The sequence below is a fragment of the Gigantopelta aegis genome, chromosome 14, assembly GCF_016097555.1.
Source record: "Gigantopelta aegis isolate Gae_Host chromosome 14, Gae_host_genome, whole genome shotgun sequence".
In the NCBI taxonomy this organism is placed as follows: Eukaryota; Metazoa; Mollusca; class Gastropoda; order Neomphalida; family Peltospiridae; genus Gigantopelta; species Gigantopelta aegis.
The window spans coordinates 11,362,846-11,386,450 of record NC_054712.1 but is presented as its reverse complement, the minus strand read 5'-3'; the positions used below and the strand labels follow the sequence as shown (position 1 = coordinate 11,386,450).

At 38.7% G+C, this 23,605-nt stretch overlaps 1 protein-coding gene across 1 annotated transcript in view; it reads left to right on the top strand.

Moving 5' to 3' along the window:
* LOC121388622 overlaps nucleotides 1–23,605 on the top strand; it is a 74,009-nt gene that overhangs the window by 18,231 nt on the left and 32,173 nt on the right. Inside the window, exons 9-14 of the mRNA XM_041520040.1 lie at nucleotides 970–1,243; nucleotides 4,967–5,029; nucleotides 8,004–8,238; nucleotides 11,318–11,410; nucleotides 17,149–17,335; nucleotides 21,547–21,743. Of these exons, the coding sequence (XP_041375974.1) occupies nucleotides 970–1,243; nucleotides 4,967–5,029; nucleotides 8,004–8,238; nucleotides 11,318–11,410; nucleotides 17,149–17,335; nucleotides 21,547–21,743 (1,049 nt within the window). The remainder of the gene's footprint in view (nucleotides 1–969; nucleotides 1,244–4,966; nucleotides 5,030–8,003; nucleotides 8,239–11,317; nucleotides 11,411–17,148; nucleotides 17,336–21,546; nucleotides 21,744–23,605) is intronic.

Below are 23,605 nucleotides of genomic sequence, written 5' to 3'. Positions count from 1 at the left end.
TAATCATTTGTCTCATGGACTGTTAATTCAGGTAATAATTTGGTTTGTGGGCTATTCATTCAGGTAATCATTTGCCTTGTTTTTATGAGCTGTTTCCTCAGGTTATCATTTGTCTTGCTGGCTATCCCTTCAGAAAATCTTTTAGCCTTTGTGGGCAAGTGCATACATTTTGGAGATCACTTGAAAGACTGAATGCTCTGCTAGATGCCAGTAGCAAATTTTGCTGCCAAATGTTACATCTTTCTGAGTAGTCACTGTCGATAGGAATTGCTGCCAGATGGAAAATTAAAAGTAAAGATTGATTTGTTTAATGACTCCACTATTGGATGTCAAGCATTTGGAAACCCACCACATTTTTCCGTTAGCAACAAAGGATTTTTAATATGCACTTTCCAAAAGACAGGACAGCACATACCATGGCCTTTGATATATCAGTCATGGGAAGGGAAGAACCCAGTCAGAGAATTACTGACTGAGTTATAGATTCCACCATTGCTGCCTGGTGGAAGCCTCTTATTTCAATAAAATCGGTGTCTCGTCATTATCATACTAATAATTAAAAGCATAGAATCGCATTCTGTGCCAATAACAAGGGCTAGGTGATATATCTTTTTTCATATTCATGCACACATGCACACATGCATACATGCACACACACACACACACACACACACACACGCGCACGCACACACACAGACAGACACAGACACAGACACACACACACACACACACATGCATACATTTATAGGGAATAACTGGTACACACAGACACAAACACACAGACACACACATTCACACACACATGCATGTATACACAGACACAAGCACACACACACATGCATACAAACAAGCATTCACGCACAAAAACACATGCACAGAAACATGCGCACACACACATATTTATGCACCCATCTATTTGGGACAACATACCTATCCTTTTAGTTATTTCCATACTGATTAACTTTTCAGGAACTTTTTACAAAAAACAAAGAAGAAAGTTTACTTCACCTACATTCAGTTCTGGACAGACATCCAGAACTATCTCCGCATCAGTCCAGTGGCCAGGGATGAACACGGTCATTGCCGACGGTTGCTAGGGGCGAGGAAAATATCCAGCAAGTATTTGCTGACATCTGCCGTTTCTAAGATTTTCTCCGAAAGAATGAAGGAATCATTGCTTAGAATCTTGTGCTGTGGAGAGGATGAAAATTTGTTATTTGCAGCCCGGGATATTGTCTCAAATGTAAGTCCTTTCCACATTCCAGCCTCCACTAAACACGTTTTTGGCAATTATACTGTAAATCATAAAATATTAGCGACCTTTCAGTTACCATAATGAATACTGCTGCCGTTGGTATAAATGAATCTTACAGCATATCGGCAAACAAAACAAATAACTAACTCGCCATTCAGATTTACTTACAATCCAGAGTTGCAAACATGTTAATGACAAAATTGCTGTGGAATATGCCGTGGACACCATTTTTCCACAGCATTTTATTTTGCCGTGGTCATTTCCTTAATTGCAGGGGTTGGATAAATGACATATTAGTGATTTATAGAGAATAATACATGAGTGGCCATTAGATACCATTTATCTCACAATGAGTTGTTTTAAAATGTATGTAACGAGCAAAAGCAAGTTTGATACGTTTTTAAACAACCAAATGTATTATTCTGTTTCTTACATATCCTCAAAAACCAGGTTTTAAGCAAATTTTAACATCTTTATCGACTAAAAGTTATTTACAGCCGTTGCACTTACACGTCACAGATACATGATTGTCAGGTTAACTATACATCAGTCTAATCGATGTCCATCGCGCAGTGTTTTTATTGGATGTATGGCATTTGTGACCTGGTCATGACCTATGAGCAGCCAGTCGTATGTCTTGAAATTGTTTACACATGTATGTGTTAACAAGTATGTGTAATCATAAATAACACATGGTGTTGTCACCAACGGTTGTGTAAGAAAAAACTTTAATGAGGTCTTCATGACAGAAACTTTAAAAAACCCAGAAGCTTAATGTGTAGGATCAGCTGAAATGGAAAGAAAGGAAGGAATGTTTTATTTAACGACGCACTCAACACATTTTATTTACGGTTATATGGCATCAGACATATGATTACGGACCACACAGATTTTGAGAGGAAACCCGCTGTTGCCACTACATGGGCTAACAGCTGAAATGATACTTTTGATCAATTTCGATGTTATGCAGCTTACAGACAACCAAAATGTTATGTAAACTTTCCGTATCATGCATGCTAACTAACTATTATTGTTTGCTATCATTTTGGTTTAATCAGTAGCATTTAACAAGTGTTGTGTGTTCAGTTAATCATAGACTAAACAGTTGTACACACGTTTTTCGGAACAGTCTCTTGTATATGTAGAGATCTCTTCAGATAGCATTGTGAGTGTCTTTTATAGATTTGATGGCTGGATTGCATTGGATGGATGAATGGATGGATTGCATTGTACTGGATGGATTGCATTGGATGGATGGATTGCATTGGATTGTACTAGATGGATGGATTGCATGGGATTGATGGATAGATTGTATTTGATGGATGAATTGCATTGGATTGATGGATTGCAATGGATTGATGGATGAATTGGTTTGATGGATGAATTGAATGGATGGATTGCATTGGATTGATGGATTGCATTGGATGGATGGATGGATTGCATTGGATTCATGAATTGCATTGAATTGTACTGGATGAATTGCATTGGATGGATGGATTGCATTGAATTGTACTGGATGGATGAATTGCATTGGATTGTACTGGATGGATGGATTGCATTGAATTGTACTGGATGGATGGATTGCATTGAATTGTACTAGATGCATGGATTGCATTGGATTGTACTGGATGGATGGATTGCATTGGATTGTACTGGATGGTTGGATTGCATTGAATTGTACTGGATGGATTACATTGGATGGATGGATTGCATTGAATTGTATTGGATGGATTGCATTGGATGGATGGATTGCATTGAATGGATGGATGGATTGCATTGGATGGATGGATGGATTGCATTGGATGAATGGATTGCATTGAATTGTACTGGATGAATTGCATTGGATGGATGGATTGCATTGGATGGATGGATGGATTGCATTGGATTGATGGATGGATTGCATTAGATTGATGGATGGATTGCATTGGATGGATGGATTGCATTGGATTTTACTGGATGGATTGCATGGGATTGATGGATGGATTGCATTGGATGGGTGGATTGCACTGAATTGTACTGGATGGATGGATTGCATGGGATTGATGGATATATTGTATTGAATGGATGGATTGCATTTGATGGATGAATTGCATTGCATTGGATTGATGGATGAATTGGATTGATGGATGAATTGGATTGATGGATGGATTGCATTGGATTGATGGATGAATTGGATGGATAGATTGCATTGGATGGATGGATGGATTGCATTGGATGGATGGATGAATTGGATGGATGGATTGCATTGGATTGATGGATTGCATTGGATTGATGGATGAATTGGATGGATGGATTGCATTGAATTGTACTGGATGGATGGATTGCATTGAATTGTACTGGATGGATGGATTGCATTGGATTGTACTGGATGAATTGGATTGATGGATTGCATTGGATGGATGGATGGATGAATTGGATTGATGGATGGATTGCATTGGATTGTTGAATTGCATTGGATTGATGGATGAATTGGATTGATAGATTGCATTGGATTGATTAATTGCATTGGATGGATGGATTGCATTAGATTGATGGATTGCATTGGATTGATGGATGAATTGGATGGATGGATTGCATTGAATTGTACTGGATGGATGGATTGCATTGAATTGTACTGGATTGGTGGATTGCATTGAATGGATGGATGGATGAATTGGATTGATGGATGGATTGCATTGGATTGATACATTGCATTGGATTGATGGATGAATTGGATGGATGGATTGCATTGAATTGTACTAGATGGATGGATTGCATTGAATTGTACTGGATGGATGGATTGCATTGGATTGTACTGGATGGATGGATTGCATTGAATTGTACTGGATGGATGTATTGCATTGGATTGTACTGGATGGATGGATTGCATTGGATTATACTGGATGGATGGATTGCATGGGATTGATGAATGGATTACATTGGATGGATTGCATTGGATTGTACTGGATGGATGTATTGCATTGGATTGTACTGGATGGATGGATTGCATTGGATTATACTGGATGGATGGATTGCATGGGATTGATGAATGGATTACATTGGATGCATGGATTGCATTGGATTGTACTGAATGGATGAATTGCATTGGATTGTACTGGATGGATGGATTGCATTGAATTGTACTGGATGGATGGATTGTATTGGATGGATGGATTACATTGGATTGTACTAGATGGATTGGTGGCTGGATTGTATTGGATGGATGGATTGTATTGGATTGTACTGGGTGGATAGATGGATTGCATGAGATTGATGGATGGATTGCATTGGATGGATGGATTGCATTGGATTGTACTAGATGGATTGATGGATGGATTGTATTGGATAGATGGATTGTATTGGATTGTACTGGATGGATGGATGGATTGCATTGGATTGATTGATGGATTACATTGGATTGTACTGGATGGATGGATTGCATGGGATTGATGAATGGATTACATTGGATGTATGGATTGCATTGGATTGTACTGGATGGATGGATTGCATTGGATTGTACTGGATGGATGGAATTGGGTGGAATGGGATGGGATGGGATGGGATAGATGGATTTGTATTGCTTGACATAAAAGAACAGAAATTTAAAGTACTTTGGAAGAATTTTTTTTTTTTATCTATAATTTGTAAAAATGTTGGTCGAAAAAGAATAAGAGTAATGGCCAACACAGTGAAGAATGTTGTCTGCTCATATATATGACTTATTAATTTCAGGCCCTCAGTCAGCCATGGAATGAGTATGTGGAAAATGACAGAAGAACACTGATTGATACTTGTGTAAGTCGGAGTAGTCATTTGTAATCTATATAGAGGATATTCCCCGAGTGTCTTTTGGTATTATAATTTATCAGCACGAGTTGATAACAGTATGAAATCCAAGGCTTGCCGAGGATTTTTATACTTTTATCAACGAGTGCTGATAAATTATGATATCACAAGACACGAGGGGGATATTCTTTTTATCTACCATTATCATTCTTTTCATTTGCCACAATTGTACACAATGTCAGTTATTTTGGTTCAATGTCACTATATTTGGCAGCAGTAGACTCGTTAAGTAACAGAACGACAGGTTTAGTGCTGAAACATACAGAAGATACATAACAAAAGAAGCAATATCTCCAAGGAGAATATCACAGGAGATATTGCAAATTATAGTGCTGGCGATATCTCCTTCAAAATCTTTTACTGATGATAAAATATAATACACAAGGCCATTTTAACGGTTTACAATCGTTCCAACCACCTCTCTTTTAATTTGTAATGCCTACAGCCTTCTTTGTACTTACCTAATGCAGCACTTCACAAGGATCTGTTTGTGCTTAGGTCCAGTCATCTATCGTATAAACATTGTGTCAAAAATTGTGTACAAAGTTGAATTCCGTAAATACATTGATAATGGAAGCTGCCATCTTTGTCCCTTAACATGGCAATAATATTTTAGGTGGGAAAGTCCAGTGTAAGATCACCATACCCCATCTGAACGTTCCCATGCTGAGAACAGGTTACATCTTGTGCTGATAATGGCTCTAAGGGTTGTAGGTAGGTTGGGTAGGCTGAAAGTGTAAAACAGTTTTTGAATAAAAAAAACGGCCTCGGTGGTGTCGTGGTTAGGCCATCGGTCTACAGGTTGGTAGGTACTGGGTTCAGATCCCAGTCGAGGCATGGGATTTTTAATCCAGATACCGACTCCAAACCCTGAGTGAGTGCTTTGCAAGGTTCAATGGGTAGGTATAAACCACTTGCACCGACCAGTGATCCATAACTGGTTCAACAAAGGCCATGGTTTGTCCTATCCTGCCTGTGGGAAGTGCATATAAAAGATCCCTTGCTGCTAATCGGAAAGAGTAGCCCATGTAGTGGCGACAGCGGTTTTCCTCTCAAAATCTGTGTGGTCCTTAACCATATGTCTGATGCCATATAACCGTAAATAAAATGTGTTGAGTGCGTCGTTAAATAAAACATTTCTTTCTTTCTTTCTTAAATTAAAAAAAAATCTTAATGTAATACCCAAAATGCATAGAAAAGGTTTGTATCCCAAGTACATATAAACACAATGTAAATTATATATAATTAATTTCATGTAGTCAACATGCATATTTAATGTAAAATATTTAGTTGCTCTCTCACTTTCACCATGCATTCAGCAAACAAGCCTTTCTTTTTCCCTCGACTAAATGTAGCAATATCTGTATGCTAAGAAAAAGAAAAACATATAATATCTTACCTTTTCAGTGCAATTAAAGTATGTGATATTTTTCGATCACATACTTTAAGAATTTGATAACTTTGCAAATTAGATGTAAATTAGTCGAGGTCTCGGCACTAGGTTTATTGACATTTAAGCAAACGTACTTGGGTGACACGCCATGATTGACATATGCATTGATAGTCACCAAATAAAAACATTTCAATGGCAGTTTGACACTGAAAGCTGTCCAGCGTTCAAAAAACAAAAAACGTTAGGCATAACTTTATTTTGATGTAAGGACATCCAAAATAACGTCATTCAAGTTTGACGTCATTTCCATTCAAAAATACACCACACCACATATTCTTACGTCATTTGAATATCTAGTAATGGCGGACTGGAATTAAAGTTGCATGTACAGTTTACAAAAACATGTTGTATTAAGCTTGAGCTTATATAATAAAGAGATTATTACCCTCGTGTTTCGGTATCATCAATATCATATGTTAGGAATAAAAATAATGTATTATGCTCCCCAGAGTCCCCATAATACAAGTTTTATTCCCAATATATGATATTGACGATACCGAAAAACACTCTGGTAATAACCTCTCTCTCTCTCTCTCTCTCTCTCTCTCTCTCTCTCTCTCTCTCTCTCTCTCTCTCTCTCTCTCTCTCTCTCTCTCTCTCTCTCTCTATCTATATATATATATTTTTTTTTTTCTCTCTCTCTACACCAAATGTCAAAATAACCATTGCTAGACACGAAATAGCCATGGTTTAAAATGTCATTAAGCATTCGGGCGGGATGTAGCCCTGTGGTAAAGCGCTAACTTGATGCACAGTCAGTATAGGATCAGTCTCTGTCTGTGGGCCCATTGGAATATTTCTCGTTCCGTCCAGTGCACCACGACTGGTATATCAAAGGCTGTGGTATGTGCTATCCTGTCTTGGATGGTGCATATAAAAGATCCCTTGTTACTAATGGAAACATGTAGCAGGTGTCCTCTCTAAGATTGAATGTCAAAATTACCAAATGCTTGACATAAAATAGCTGATGATTAATAAATCAATGTGCTCTAGTGGTAAACAAAAATAAATCAGTAAACATTCCTTTCCTTTTCTGTCTACACCAGGTGTCAAAATAACCATATGAAAGACACCAAATAGCTGCATTTTAAAATGTCCTTGAGTGTCATTTTACCAGGGGCTGAACATAGTCCAGTGGTAAATGTTCGCTTGATGCACGGTCAGTCTAGTTTTGATCCCTGTCGGTGGACCCATTGGGATATTTCTCGTTCCAGCCAGTGATCCACAGCTGGTGTAACAAAGGCCTTGGTATGTACTATCCTGTCTGTGGGATGGTGCATGTAAAAGATCCCTGGCTGCTAATCGAAACGAGTAGCTCATGAAGTGACGACAGCAGGTTTTATTTATCAATACCTATGTGGTCCTTAACCATATGTCTGACGCCATATAACTGTAAATAAAATGTGCGTCATTAAATAAAACATTTCCTTCATTCATTTTAACAAACATTCCTTTCCTTTCTTGTTAAAGTTCTCCAAATCGTACACACAAAGGATGGGCCGACGGTCTCCACTGCCTCGTGTGGCTCCTCTGAGGAATGAACACGTGTTTCTTGAAGCGAAGGCCCAGTATTTTACCGACACTCGCAGAGACTTGTGGGATTGCATGGACACGGTTGGCTTGTGGTCGAAGCCACTATTTAAACACCTGCTATGTGAAGAGCACTGCTGGAAGTCTCTGGAACTCGCGGTCGCAATCTACGAAGGTGCGTTCAGATTAATTTGTATCCAGCAATCACTGTATACATTGGCAAGATATGATGACTAGATAAATCTCTATATTTTCGGTCACTGACCAAAAATATAGGTCAGGTGACATAAGCCCAACTCGACTCAAGTATTTCAGACTAGAGTTTCAATAAACATACTCTTTAAATCATTTGTTTAAGTACAGTAAATACAAATAACTTTTAGTTTTGTGATAACAATACAAAACTTGTATATTTATTTATGAGTTAGAGTTTAGAAATGCTTTTTTAATGTGGCAAAATGTAGCTAGCTTCTTACAAATAATGACGTCATGTATCTTGTATAACGTCATACGGCAAAAGTCTTGCTAGGTTGACAATACTCGATTTGCATACACAGAATTGGAATAAATAATGATTTTCTGAATATTCCTGTAGGATTGCAGGATGAAAGAAATAACTGGTTACTGTCTTAAGCTATCGGCTTTATCCTGCTCAAGTCGAATGGCGAATGCAGCTCAGCAGAGCCTCGCTGCATTTGCCATTCTAACCTTTGCAGGATAAAGCCGATATCTTAAGACAGTACCAATTATTTGCTATTTATTTTTATTCATTCCTACCAATGCTGTTTATCAACATGGTGCAGGGGTGACAACATTAGGGGTGCAATGATACGGTCAAAACCGTATTGCGATATAAAAAACTGTACTGCAATATGTATTGCAATATAGTTGATATTATTTAAATTTAATATTTATGTTGTTGTTTTTTTTTAAATGAAAACAGAAGGCATAATTTTTTAATGATCTTTATTAGTTTCAGCTGTCAGGCTAATGTTTTAGGCCATATTTTTATTTTTTAACACAATACTTGTCTACTAGAACACCGGTGTGACGGTGTCAAACTATTTGTAAATTGTCACATTCGGAAATCCTTACTATCAGGCTTTTCAGTTGCTGCTCGCTTGACACAGAAATGTACGTATTGAGTCGCAATGTTTCGGCAGATCGACTGAACCAGAGCCGAGGTTATTAGCTGAGGTATTTTGAACAATCGGCCGAAGTATTCCGAGTTCAGTGAAAAACTGCTAAGTGTGATTCTCATTTGTTGGTTTATTTCTTTGAAGATGATAGTCATAGCCGTATTCCATCGTAAATGAACAATGAATGATAATGTGTAAGTAACAAAACATTTATTTGTAATTATCGTTAACTGGTTATTTTCAAGTATAACCGACCTATCACTTTGTATGCCAACAAGTAAGCCGACTACGCTTGACGTGATTGTTACATTTCCTGTCATCACCAATTAATAAAATGATGTGGTTTTTGTTTGTTTGTTTGCCTATTTCAAGTCAAATAACATACAAAGAAAAAAAATAGCGTATAAAAATTGCAATACGTAAAACTGTACCACGGTTTGTATTGAGCTGATCAATTATCGCGGTATACCGGTATACTGGTTTATCGTTGCAGCACTAGACAACATTGTCATGGAGTTTTTCACATGAGATTGACAAACAGAGCATACATTCACCAGTATCTCATAAATGTCTTGATATTTATTTATTAAGTTCATTAAAAATTGATCTGTAATATTTATACAGAGAATAACTGGCTACTGCCTTAATATATCCGCATTATCTGCACAGGTTAGAATGACAAATGCCATGGGAAAATGCCAAGCAGCATTCGCCTTTCGACTTGAGCAAGGGTGGGATGTAACCCAGTGATAAAGTGTTCGCTTGATGTGTGGCCAGTCTGGGATCGATCCCCATCAGTGGACCCATTGGGCTATTTCTTGCTCCAGCCAGTGCACCACGACTGGTATATCAAATGACGTGGTATGTGTTATCCTGTCTGTGGGATGGTGCATATAAATAATCCCTTTAATTGAAAAGAGTAGCTTATGAAGTGGTGACAGTGGATTTACTCTCTCAATATCTGTGTGGTCCTTAACCATATGTCCGACGCCATATAACAATATATAAAATGTGTTGAGTGCATCGTTAAATAAAACATTTCCATCCATCCATCGACCTGAGCAGGATAAAGTTGATATCTTAAGACAGAAAGGTTTTTTTTTTATCTTGCAATCCAACAGGAATAGTTGTAAAATCATTATTGATTCCAGATTTTGTATGCAATTTGAGTATCATCAACCTAGCAAGGCTTTTGCAGTATGACATCATACAAGATACATGACGTCATTCTTTGTAAGACGCTAGTTCTATTCTGTCACATTCAAAAAGCGTTTCCAAACTCTTAATACATAAAAAGATATACAAATTTTTTATCTTTATTTTTAAACATTTGTGTATACTTTACTTAGATGAATGGTTTTAAAGAGTATGTTTATTGAAAATCTAATCTGAAATACTTGAGTCGTGTTGGACTTAAGTATGTCATATGATCTATATTTTTGGTCAGTGACTGAAAATATAGAAATTTATCTAATCATCATATCTTTTTTATTCAATGTGGATTTTTTATTTTTTTTATTCTACATAGTTAAATAGTTTGATCATGGTTTAATTGTTTGAACAAAATTCACCATATCTGTGATTTATATGCATATAAGGGTTTCATTGTCAGGGTTTCTGCTAGAGGGTAAAATGGGTATGGCGCCATACCCAAATTGTTTGGCAGGTTTTATTTTTTAAAGTTAACTTTTTGACAAAATTAATGACTCTTATTATTACTGTATGCGTTTCTTAACCCTAACCCTAAACTTAACCCATTTTCTTTCTGTGGGAGGCCACCAATAACCCCTGTTGACTGTGGTTGCATTGCATTCCATTCCATAATTGATGTCATATAACTGTAAATAAAATGTGTTGAGTGCATCATTAAATAAAACATTTTCTTCCTTTCATTCCTTCCATTCCATAGCGCCATGCCCAAAAATCGATTATTTCTGGCAGAAACACTGATTTGTAATGATTCTGACTATGTCACAAGCTATGTCCATCAAGTATAAACTTCAAAATGACACTGAGAATTAATTAAGTCTATATTAGACATGAATATTTGTTGGCACACTTGTGTACTTTGATCACGTTTTCCCTGACTAATAAATGTTTCTTCACATTGTCCAGGGCCCGTGGATGTATCTTCCGATCTGAGCCTCAGTTTCATACTGAAGAGTTCGTACGGAAGTCTAGATCTGATGGAGATGGTTGAAAAACAAGGTAGTACATTGGCCATCCTCGGCACACTTTTTTTTTTAGCAATTTTAGCCTATAAAATTTTAAAACCGTTGTAAGATTTGACACCACTATTGCGTATGCTGTAGTTATGTCATGCTAAGATGGCTTCACAAATATGGGCCCAGGATGGATGGATGGATGGATAAATTGTATTGGATGGATGAATGCATTGTACTGCAGGGATGGATGGATAAATTGCATTGAATGGATGGATGAATGGGTGGATAAATTGTATTGGATGGATGGATGCATTGTACTGCAGGGATGGATGGATAAATTGTATTGGATGGATGGATGAATGGGTGGATAAATTGTATTGGATGGATGGATGCATTGTACTGCAGGGATGGATGGATAAATTGTATTGGATGGATGGATGAATGGGTGGATAAATTGTATTGGATGGATGAATTAATTTTACTGCATGGATAGATTGCATTGTACTGAATGGATTGATGAATTGCATTGGATGGATGGATGGATGGATGAATTGTACTGCATGGATGAATGGATAGATTGCATTGGATGGATGGATTGCATTTGATAGATGGATTGCATTGAATGGATGGATAGATGAATTGCACTGCATGGATGGATGGATGGATTATATTGATTGGGTGGATTGCATTGTATGGATGGATTGCATTGAATGGATGGATGGTTAAAGTTTGTTTAGATTAACAACACCCCTAGAGTAAATAGATGGATGGATGGATGCATTGTACTGCATGGATGGATTGCATTGGATGGATGGATGGATGGATGGATTGCATTGTATGGACAAATATATTATATTGGATTGGTGGATGGATTATTTTGAATGGGTGAGTGGTTTACTTTATATGGATTGCACTGGATAGGTGGATTGCTTTGGATGGATTGCACTGGATTGATGGCTGGATTGCATTGGATAGATGAATAGATGGTCGGATGGTTTGCATTGGATGGATGGATGGTATGGATTGCACTGAATGGATGGCTGGATTGCATTGGATAGATGAATAGATGGTTGGATGGTTTGCATTGGATAGATGGTTGGTATGGATTGCACTGGATGGATGGATTACATTAGATCGATGGATGAATTGCATTGGAGTGGATACATCGATGGATTGCACTGGATGGACAGATGAATTGTATTGGATGGATGGATAGGTGGATTGCATTGGGTGTATGAATTGTATTGGATGGGTGGGATGGATTGCACTGGATTGATTGATTGATTGGATTGGATGGATGGATTGGTGGATGGCATTGAATGATGGATGGATTAATTGTATCAGATGGATGGAGTGCATTGAATGAATGGATGGATTGGATTGAACTGATGAATGGATGAATGAATGAATTGCATTGGATTGATGTATGGCATGGGTTGCACTGGATGGATGGATAAATTGATGGATGGATGGATGGATTGCATAGGATGGATGGATTAATTGTATGGGATAGATGGATTGCATTGAATGGATGGGTGGATTGCACAGGATTGATTAATGGATGGATGGATTGCATAGGATGGATGGATTAATTGTATTGGATGGATGGATTACATGGATGGATGGATTAATTGTATTGGATGGATGGATTGCATTGAATGGATGGGTGGATTGCACTGAATTGATTAATGGATGGGTGGATTGAATTGGATGGACGGATGAATTGTATAGGATGTATGAATGGGATGGTTTGATTTTATTGGATGGATGGACGAATTGGTTCAGGATGGATGGATTGCATTGTATAGGAGGGATGGATTGCATTTGATAGATGGATTTTGTTGGATGGAAGGAGGGATGGATTACATTGGTTGGTATATTGCTGGGATGGATTGCATTGGATGGTTGGATTGATAGGATGGACTAGCTTGGTTGCATGGGTAGATGGGGGAGTCAGTTGAATGAATGGACTGACGGATGGTTGGTAATTTGAATGAATGAATGAATGGATGGACTAGCTTGTTTGCATTGATAGATGAGAAGGCTTTGATGGGTGGATGGATTTGCCTTGCATTGATGGATAAATTGTATCAGATGGATGGATGGATGGATGGATGGATGGAGTGCATTGGATGGATGTATTTATTGTATTGGATGGATGAATGGATGGATGGATGGATGGAGTACATTGGATGGATGGAGAATTGAGAGTGCATTGAATGGATGGAGAAATGGAGTGCATTGGATGGATGGATAGATGGAGTTGTTTGAATGGATGGATGGATTGCTGTGAGTGTATGGGTTATACTGGATGAATGTATGGATTGTATTTGATTGATGAATGGATTGGTGAATTGCATTGGATAGATGGATGGATTGCATTGGATGAATGGTTGGATTGCATTGGATGAATGGATGAATGGATTGCATTGGATGAATGGGTGAATGAATAGATTACATTAGTTGGTTGAACGATATGTCCGATAAAATGTGTTGAGTGTGTCGTAAAATAAAACATTTCCTTCCTTTGGTTGATTGGATGGATGGATGGATTGTATTGGATGGATGGATGGATTGTATTGGATGGATGGATGGATTGTATTGGATGGATTGTATTGGATGGATGGATGGATTGTATTGGATGGATGGATGGATTGTATTGGATGGATGGATGGATTGTATTGGATGGATTGTATTGGATGGATGGATGGATTGTATTGGATGGATTGTATTGGATGGATGGATGGATTGTATTGGATGGATGGATGGATTGTATTGGATGGATGGATGGATTGTATTGGATGGATTGTATTGGATGGATGGATGGATTGTATTGGATGGATTGTATTGGATGGATGGATGGGATGGATTGTATTGGATGGATGGATGGATTGTATTGGATGGATTGTATTGGATGGATGGATGGATTGTATTGGATGGATGGATGGATTGTATTGGATGGATTGTATTGGATGGATGGATGGATTGTATTGGATGGATGGATGGATTGTATTGGATGGATTGTATTGGATGGATGGATGGATTGTATTGGATGGATGGATGGATTGTATTGGATGGATTGTATTGGATGGATGGATGGATTGTATTGGATGGATGGATGGATTGTATTGGATGGATGGATGGATTGTATTGGATGGATGGATGGATTGTATTGGATGGATGGATGGATTGTATTGGATGGATGGATGGATTGTATTGGATGGATGGATGGATTGTATTGGATGGATGGATGGATTGTATTGGATGGATGGATGGATTGTATTGGATGGATTGTATTGGATGGATGGATGGATTGTATTGGATGGATGGATGGATTGTATTGGATGGATAGATGGATTGTATTGGATGGATGGATGGATTGTATTGGATGGATGGATGGATTGTATTGGATGGATGGATGGATTGTATTGGATGGATGGATGGATTGTATTGGATGGATGGATGGATTGTATTGGATGGATGGATGGATTGTATTGGATGGATTGTATTGGATGGATGGATGGATTGTATTGGATGGATGGATGGATTGTATTGGATGGATTGTATTGGATGGATGGATGGATTGTATTGGATGGATGGATGGATTGTATTGGATGGATTGTATTGGATGGATGGATGGATTGTATTGGATGGATTGTATTGGATGGATGGATGGATTGTATTGGATGGATTGTATTGGATGGATGGATGGATTGTATTGGATGGATTGTATTGGATGGATGGATGGATTGTATTGGATGGATTGTATTGGATGGATGGATGGGATGGATTGTATTGGATGGATGGATGGATTGTATTGGATGGATTGTATTGGATGGATGGATGGATTGTATTGGATGGATGGATGGATTGTATTGGATGGATTGTATTGGATGGATGGATGGATTGTATTGGATGGATGGATGGATTGTATTGGATGGATGGATGGATTGTATTGGATGGATTGTATTGGATGGATGGATGGATTGTATTGGATGGATGGATGGATTGTATTGGATGGATTGTATTGGATGGATGGATGGATTGTATTGGATGGATGGATGGATTGTATTGGATGGATGGATGGATTGTATTGGATGGATGGATGGATTGTATTGGATGGATGGATGGATGGATGGAAAGTATTGGATTGATAGATGGATGAGCATTCTTTATTGGATGTATGAATTAGATTGGGAGATGGTGGGTTGATTTTGGTAGATGGGTGCATAAATAATTGGTTGGTTGGATGGATGGATGGATGGAAGGAAGGTGGGTTTTAGGTATGTTATGTTAGTTGAATGGATGGATATGGACAGATGGAAAGGGTCATTTAGATTGTATTTAGTGGATAGTGGGTGGATGGAAGGAATGGGCATATGGAAGGGGTAGACAAATGTGTGGATGGGATGGACAGATGGAAGTGGTAGACAAATGGATGGATGGGATGGACACATGGATGGGATGGACAAATGGATGGATGGGATGGACAGATGGAAAAGGTAGACAAATGGATGGATGAGATGGACAGATGGAAGTGTAGACAGATGGATGGATGGGATGGACAGATGGAAGAGGTAGACAAATGGATGGATGGGATGGACACATGGAAGGGGTAGACAAATGGATGGATGGGATGGACAGATGGATGGGATGGACAGGTGGAAGACGAATGAATGGATGGGATGGACAGATGGAAGTGGTAGACAAATGGATGGATGGGATGGACAGATGGAAGAGGTAGACAAATGGATGGATGGGATGGACACATGGAAGGGGTAGACAAATGGATGGATGGGATGGACAGATGGAAATGGTAGACAAATGGATGGATGGGATAGACAGATGGAAGAGGTAGACAAATGGATGGATGAGATGGACAGATGGAAGTGTAGACAGATGGATGGATGGGATGGACAGATGGAAGTGTAGACAAATGGATGGATGGGATGGACAGATGGAAGTGTAGGCAAATGGATGAATGGGATGGACAGATGGAAGGGGTAGACAAATGGATGGATGGGATGGACAGATGGAAGGGTAGACAAATGGATGGATGGGATGGACAGATGGAAGGGGTAGACAAATGGATGGATGGGATGGACAGATGGAAGAGGTAGACTGATGGATGGATGAGATGAACAGATGGAAGTGTAGACAGATGGATGGATGGGATGGACAGATGGAAGTGTAGACAGATGGATGGATGGGATGGACAGATGGAAGGGTAGACAAATGGATGGATGGGATGGACAGATGGAAGTGTAGGCAAATGGATGAATGGGATGGACAGATGGAAGGGGTAGACAAATGGATGGATGGGATGGACAGATGGAAGGGTAGACAAATGGATGGATGGGATGGACAGATGGAAGGGGTAGACAAATGGATGGATGGGATGGACAGATGGAAGAGGTAGACTGATGGATGGATGAGATGAACAGATGGAAGTGTAGACAGATGGATGGATGGGATGGACAGATGGAAGTGTAGACAGATGGATGGAGGGGATGGACAGATGGAAAGGGTAGACAAATGGATGGATGGGATGGACAGATGGAAGTGTAGACAAATGGATGGATGGGATGGACAGATGGAAGGGGTTGACAAATGGATGGATGGAATGGACATGGAAGGGGTAGACAAACTGATAGATGGGCTGGACAGATGGAAAGTGTAGATAAAATGGATGAATGAACAGATGTTCTATAGTGGTGTGTTGGCTTGTGATGTTGTAAATGTGTTTAGAGATGATGTCAAAATGCTTGTTAATATTTTCAGTCAGCCTTGCTCACCTGACTAGACGTGACACCCGAATGAAGGTGGCGGATCTGAACGTGTCCAAGTGTGTGTATTTGCCAGAGATAAACATCCCGGACAGTGTGAAGGTGACGACGCGGCACAAGAGATACTTGCCCATGCTCTGGAAGAACGGATCACGGATTAAATTGCCTCGGGAGCAACCAGGGTTAGTTCATTCTCTGACAGTTCAGGATGTAATGTACCGTACAGACCGGCTTCAAAATTAGCTATGTGCCTTACGGAGTGGACATTATGTAGCTTTATGGCAAATAATTCAAAATGACAGATACTAGTGGTAGTAGAGATTAAACTGCTCAGGGAGCTACCAGGGTTAGTTCATTCTCTGACAGTTCAGGGTGTAATGTACCATATAGACCGGCTTCAAAATGAGCTATGTGCCACCCGGAGGGGACATTATGTAGCTTTATGGCAAATAATTCAAAATGACAGATATTAGTGGTAGTAGAGATTAAACTGCTCGAGGAGCTACCAAAGTTAGTTTATTCTCTGACAGTTCAGGTTGTAATGTACCATATAGACCGGCTTCACAATGAGCTATGTGCCACCCGGAGGGGACATTATGTAGCTTTATGGCAAATAATTCAAAATGACAGATACTAGTGGTAGTAGAGATTAAACTGCTCGAGGAGCTACCAAAGTTAGTTTATTCTCTGACAGTTCAGGTTGTAATGTACCGTATAGACCGGCTTCACAATGAGCTATGTGCCACCCAGAGGGGACATTATGTAGCTTTATGGCAAATAATTCAAAATGACAGATACTAGTTGTAGTAGAGATTAAACTGCTCAGGGAGCTACCAAAGTTAGTTCATTCTATTACAGTTCAGGGTGTAATGTACCGTATAGACCGGCTTCACAATAAGCTATGTGCCACCCGGAGGGGACATTATGTAGCTTTATGGCAAATAATTCAAAATGACAAATACTAGTGGTAGTAGAGATTAAACTGCTCAGGGAGGTACCAAAGTTAGTTCATTCTCTGACAGTTCAGGATGTAATGTACCGTATAGACCGGCTTCACAATAAGCTATGTGCCACCCGGAGGGGACATTATGTAGCTTTATGGCAAATAATTCAAAATGACAAATACTAGTGGTAGTAGAGATTAAACTGCTCAGGGAGCTACCAAAGTTAGTTTATTCTCTGACACTTCAAAGTTAAAGTTAAAGTTAAAATTTGTTTTGGTTAACACCACCACTAGAGCACATTCATTTATTAATCATCGGCTATTGGATGTCAAATATTTGGTAAATTTTGACATATAGTCTTTGAGAGGAAACCCGCTACATTGTCCATTAATAGCAAGAGATCTTTTATATGCACCATTCCACAGACAGGATAGCACATACCACAACCTTTTTGACATATACCCGGTAGTCTTTGAGAGGAAACACCCGCTACATTGTCCATTAGTAGCAAGAGATCTTTTATATGCCCTGCCATTCCACAGACAGGATAGCACATACCACAGCCGTTGATATACCAGTCATGGTGTACTGTCTGGAATGAGAAATAGCCCAATTAGGCCTGACAGTTTAGGATGATTAATTATGTACCATATGGCATATAATTAAAAATTACAGATACTAGTACATAGTAAACTGCCCGGGCAGCCATCAAAGTTAGTTTATTATCTGCCTGAAACTTGATAGGATATAGAAAACATAGATAATGTTTTAGTCAAGTCTTCTTTGTTTAACTTACGCATTCCCAGTCTGGAGCTCCACGCGGTAAGACATGTTTGTTTCACTTGTGCACACTGCACGTGCTTTCGTGTACTTGACTTGGGGGTCCTTCATTTCGTTGTTTTTGTCAGCAAAATGAAGTTTTCTACTGGGATGTATGCAGCCATTGGAACTGATTGAACGCTGGAACGCTTCTCGTTTCGACAGCCTGCACCACCAGGTTGGATTCATTTTTAGCGGGATTCCTTGCCTCCACGTCATTTCTCCGTCTGACTGTCGACTTGTTTTTTTCGTGACTCGTATACGGCCATTCTGCAGAACGCCACGGTTGTTTGCGTTTAGTCTCTACATGTCCGAGCCTGTCCTAGCAGCACTGGAAGATTGACCGCCCCACTCTAAGAAGAAATAGGAAGTGGGGTTGGCCCCTACTACTCTTTTTCTAGACTTTCCCTGTCTAGCCAATAATTACTTTGGGGGGGGAGGAAGAATTTAATAAAAGCATACGGCACAGTAATTTCCAAGTAGAAAAAACAGCACTTTTAAACTGAAAATTACATTTTTAGAGGTGTTTTTTTATTTTTAAAAGACTTGTGGAGGGGTGACAACTATCTATAACACTAGTCTGATGAGGAGCAGGACATAGAGTTTGTTTTGTTTAACGACACCACTAAAGCACATTGATTTATTAATCATCGACTATTGGATGTCAAACATATGGTCATTTTTACATAGTCATAGAGAGGAAACCCACTACATTTTTCCATTAGTAGCAAGGGATCTTTTATATGCACCATCCCACAGACAGGATAGCACATATCACAGCATTTGATATACCAGTCATAGTGCACTGGCTGTGATGAGAAATAGCCCAATGGGTCCACTGATAGGGATTGACAGGGACAGGACACAACCCAGTGGTAAAGTGTTCTCCTGATGCCCAGTAGGTTCAGGATCAATCCCTGTCAGTGGTCCCATTTGGGCTAATTCTCGATCCAGCCAGTGCACCATGACTGGCATATCAAAGGTATGTACTGTCCTGTCTGTCTGTCTGTGGGATGGTGCACAAATAAAGGATCCATGCTACTAATGGGGAAAATGTAGCGGGTTTCCTTTCCAAGACTGCATGTCAAAATTACCAAATGTTTGACATCCAATAGTCTATGATTAAGAAATCAATGTGCTCTAGTGGTGTCGTTAAACAAAACAAACTCTAACTTTTAACTAGTCTAATGATTTCAGCTGAAATAATAAAACACTGTCAAGCATGTTCATAAATCTATCCAGGGTTGGAGACAGGATTTTGTAAAAGAGGTGCAGCCAAGAACACGATACTAAGAAAAAAGGATAATGTTAATAATGTGCAATTTGCAGGCATGGCCAGGTCACCCTACCCCCTTTAAATCTGCCCTTGCCATCCAAGAGATCTTTCAAAATGTGATATTTCTGAACAGGTAGCCTTTATTATGAAGTACACAAAATCATGCAGTTTGCAGAAAGGATATCTTAGAAATGACTGCAAGCAGGTGGTACTTATGTGTAAGATAGACTTTACAGACAGGTGATTGTAATACAAAATACACTTTATAAAAGATACATGTTTTAGGCAGGTGGTTGTTATATACAATGTGCCCTTTTTAAACAGGTGGTTGTTATGTACAGTGTGCCTTTTTAAACAGGTAATTGTTAAATACATCATGTCCTTTTTAAACAGGTGATTGTTAAATACAATGGGCCGTTTTTTTGTCAGATAGTTGTTATACACATGTATGTGGTGCCCTTTTAGACAGGTGACTGTTGTATACAAGATGACCTTTCATGACAGGTTATTGTTATATACGTGATGCCCATTTTAGACAAGTGGTTGTTATATAGAAAGCCCGTTTTTAGACAGGGGGTTGTTATATACAAGATAATTTTTCAAAACATACACACTTAAGTACATATTGTACACATACACAAACACCTCCACACACACACACACACACACACACACACACACACACACACACACACACTCACACTCACACTCACACTCACACTCACACTCACACTCACTGTCCTGGACAGACAGCCCAGATAGCTGAGGTATGTGCTCAGGACAGCATGCTTGAACCTTAATTGGATATACCATATTTCCTCTAATAAGCGCCTGGGTGCTTAATCATTTCAAAATGGTTGCAGACCAGGCGCTTATTGTAGACTGGCTCTTATTGCAGACCCGGCCTTTATTTTGTCAAACAAAGTTTAGAAATTAAAGCTAAAAACTACAATTTTATTTATTTTTAAACTTTAATTTCAAACTTTAACAAAACAATGAACAAATTAATATTATTTGTCCACGTAAAGTGCCTAAATTATGCCAGGGAGTAATCAGTTTTTGGCTGTCTTACCCGGCATATATTGGAGGCCTGGCGCATATTAGAGGCCCGGTGTTTATTTTGTTGCAAAGTGTTACAGACCAGGGGCCTAATTCACTAAACTCTCGCAACTTTGCGATCTCGCAGTGCAGTGCTAAAAGACTTGCAAAGAGGATGCTTTGTTGTCTAGCAGAGCCTAAGAGACCTTTGTGAATTAGGCCCCCGGTGCTTATTGGAGGCCTGGCGCTTATTAAAGGAAATATGGTAAGCACGAAAATTAGTTGAAATGAAATGAAATGTTTTGTTTTTGAACAGCGATTTCAAGGAGATTCTGACAAACAGGGAGCACTTTACTTTCTTCAAAGCCTATCTGATGCACTGCAGGGCCAATCTGTTCCCTCTGTACTTCTGGTGCGCAATACAGGACATGAGCAAGACGACAAAGTCCACGCTTGTAATGAGCAAGGCTCGTGGAATTCTAAGGAGATTCTTCGGGAAAGAGTCGCGCCACGGTGAGTGTGGCAAGGATGTATAATTCAGTGGTGGAGCGCTTGTCTCAGATGAAAAGAGTCATAGGCGGCCTCAGTGAACGCAGGGCTTCTAGAATTTTTATAAAATCCACTAGCCATGGGATCAGTGATTTAAAAAATTTACTAGCCACGATTAAAAATTCACTAGCCCTACTTTAAGTTAATACAATTTTACTAATAGTAATAATCAGATATGTTACCTAAAGAGGGATACAGAACTTAAAAAACACTAAGATTGGGGGTGGGGTGAGGGTGGAGGCAGGATATTTATATTTTTGAAATAGATTTAAATGCAGCATTTGACATCTTTTTTTTTCACTAGCCGTCGGGCATGACAATACAAGTTATTTACTAGCGCAACACTGAATATCACTAGCTATGGGAGTGGGGCTACCATAATCTAGAAGCGCTGGTGAAGATAACATTTTGTTTTCAAAATCTGGATTCGCGATATTTCTAGTCACTTAAAAATTGATTAGCAACTTCTGTTTCATGTTTAAAAATTAGGGTGGGATTTAGCTCAGTTGTTTGAGTGCTCATCTGAGGTGCTTGTGTCGCAGGATCGAACCAACTCAGTGGATCCATAAAACTGATTGGGTTTTATCTCGTGCACCACAACTGGACAAAGACCGTGGTATGTGCTGTCCTGTCTGTGGGATGGTGCATATAAACGATCCCTTGCTGCTAATGGAAAAATGTAGCGGGTTTCCTCTTGATGACTATGAGTCAGAATTACCAAATGTTTGATAAAATTATGCATACATTTCTTAAACTGTCAGTATGTGTTGGTGGTCTTGGTATGCTAGACATGCCAAATCATATAATTTTGTATGACACATATTTTTTCTCTGTAAAAATAAATGAATATAATGCCAAATTTTTTTTTTAAGTTAAGGTATTAAAGTAACAAACTATCTCTTTAAGTGTTAAAAATATGAAACGCTCGTAAAAAAAATCTCATTTATAATATTTAACCTTCATGTGTGTTGTGTGTCTTGTGAAATAAATAATATTATGTGGTTATGGTACACATCCTATCATAAATAATGAGAAAGCCAAAAGCCAAAAATAACAACTCCTATGTTTCTTTGTTTCGTGTTTATAAATTAAACATATTGTTCAACATTCCTTCCCAGCTTTCTAGCGATAGTACATTTTGAATTTTGAATTTTGAATTTGAAGCGAGACAAGAGAATTGATGATTCATCTAAAGTGTAGATTTGTGGATCATGTGCCACTTGGAAGAAAAATTTAAAAACTGGTAGACGACAAGAAGATTGTTATCATCTGTCAAACATTATGACACACGTGAATCACTGAATGCAAATTAATAATGACTTGATAATTAATTTTATCATATAATATCTTACATTTTCAGTGCAATCAAAGTATGTGATAGTTTTCAGATCACATACTTTAAGAATTTGATAACTTTGCAAATTAGATGTAAATTAGTCGAGGTCTCGGCACTAGGTTTATTGACATTTAAGCAAACGTACTTGGGTGACACTCCATGATTGATGTATGCATTCATAGTCATCAAATAAAAACATTTCAATGGCAATTTGACACTGAAAGCTGTCCAGCATTCAGAAAACAAAAAACGTTAGGCATAACTTTATTTTGATGTAAGGACATCAAAAATGACGTCATTCGAGTTTAACGTCATTTCCATTCAAAAATACACCGCACCACATATTCTTACGTCATTTGAATATCTAGTAATGGCGGACTGGAATTAAAGTTGTGTGTACAGTTTACAAAAACATGTTGTATTAAGCTTGAGCTTATATGATAAAGAGATTATTACCCTCTTGTATTTTGGTATCGTCAATATCATATAT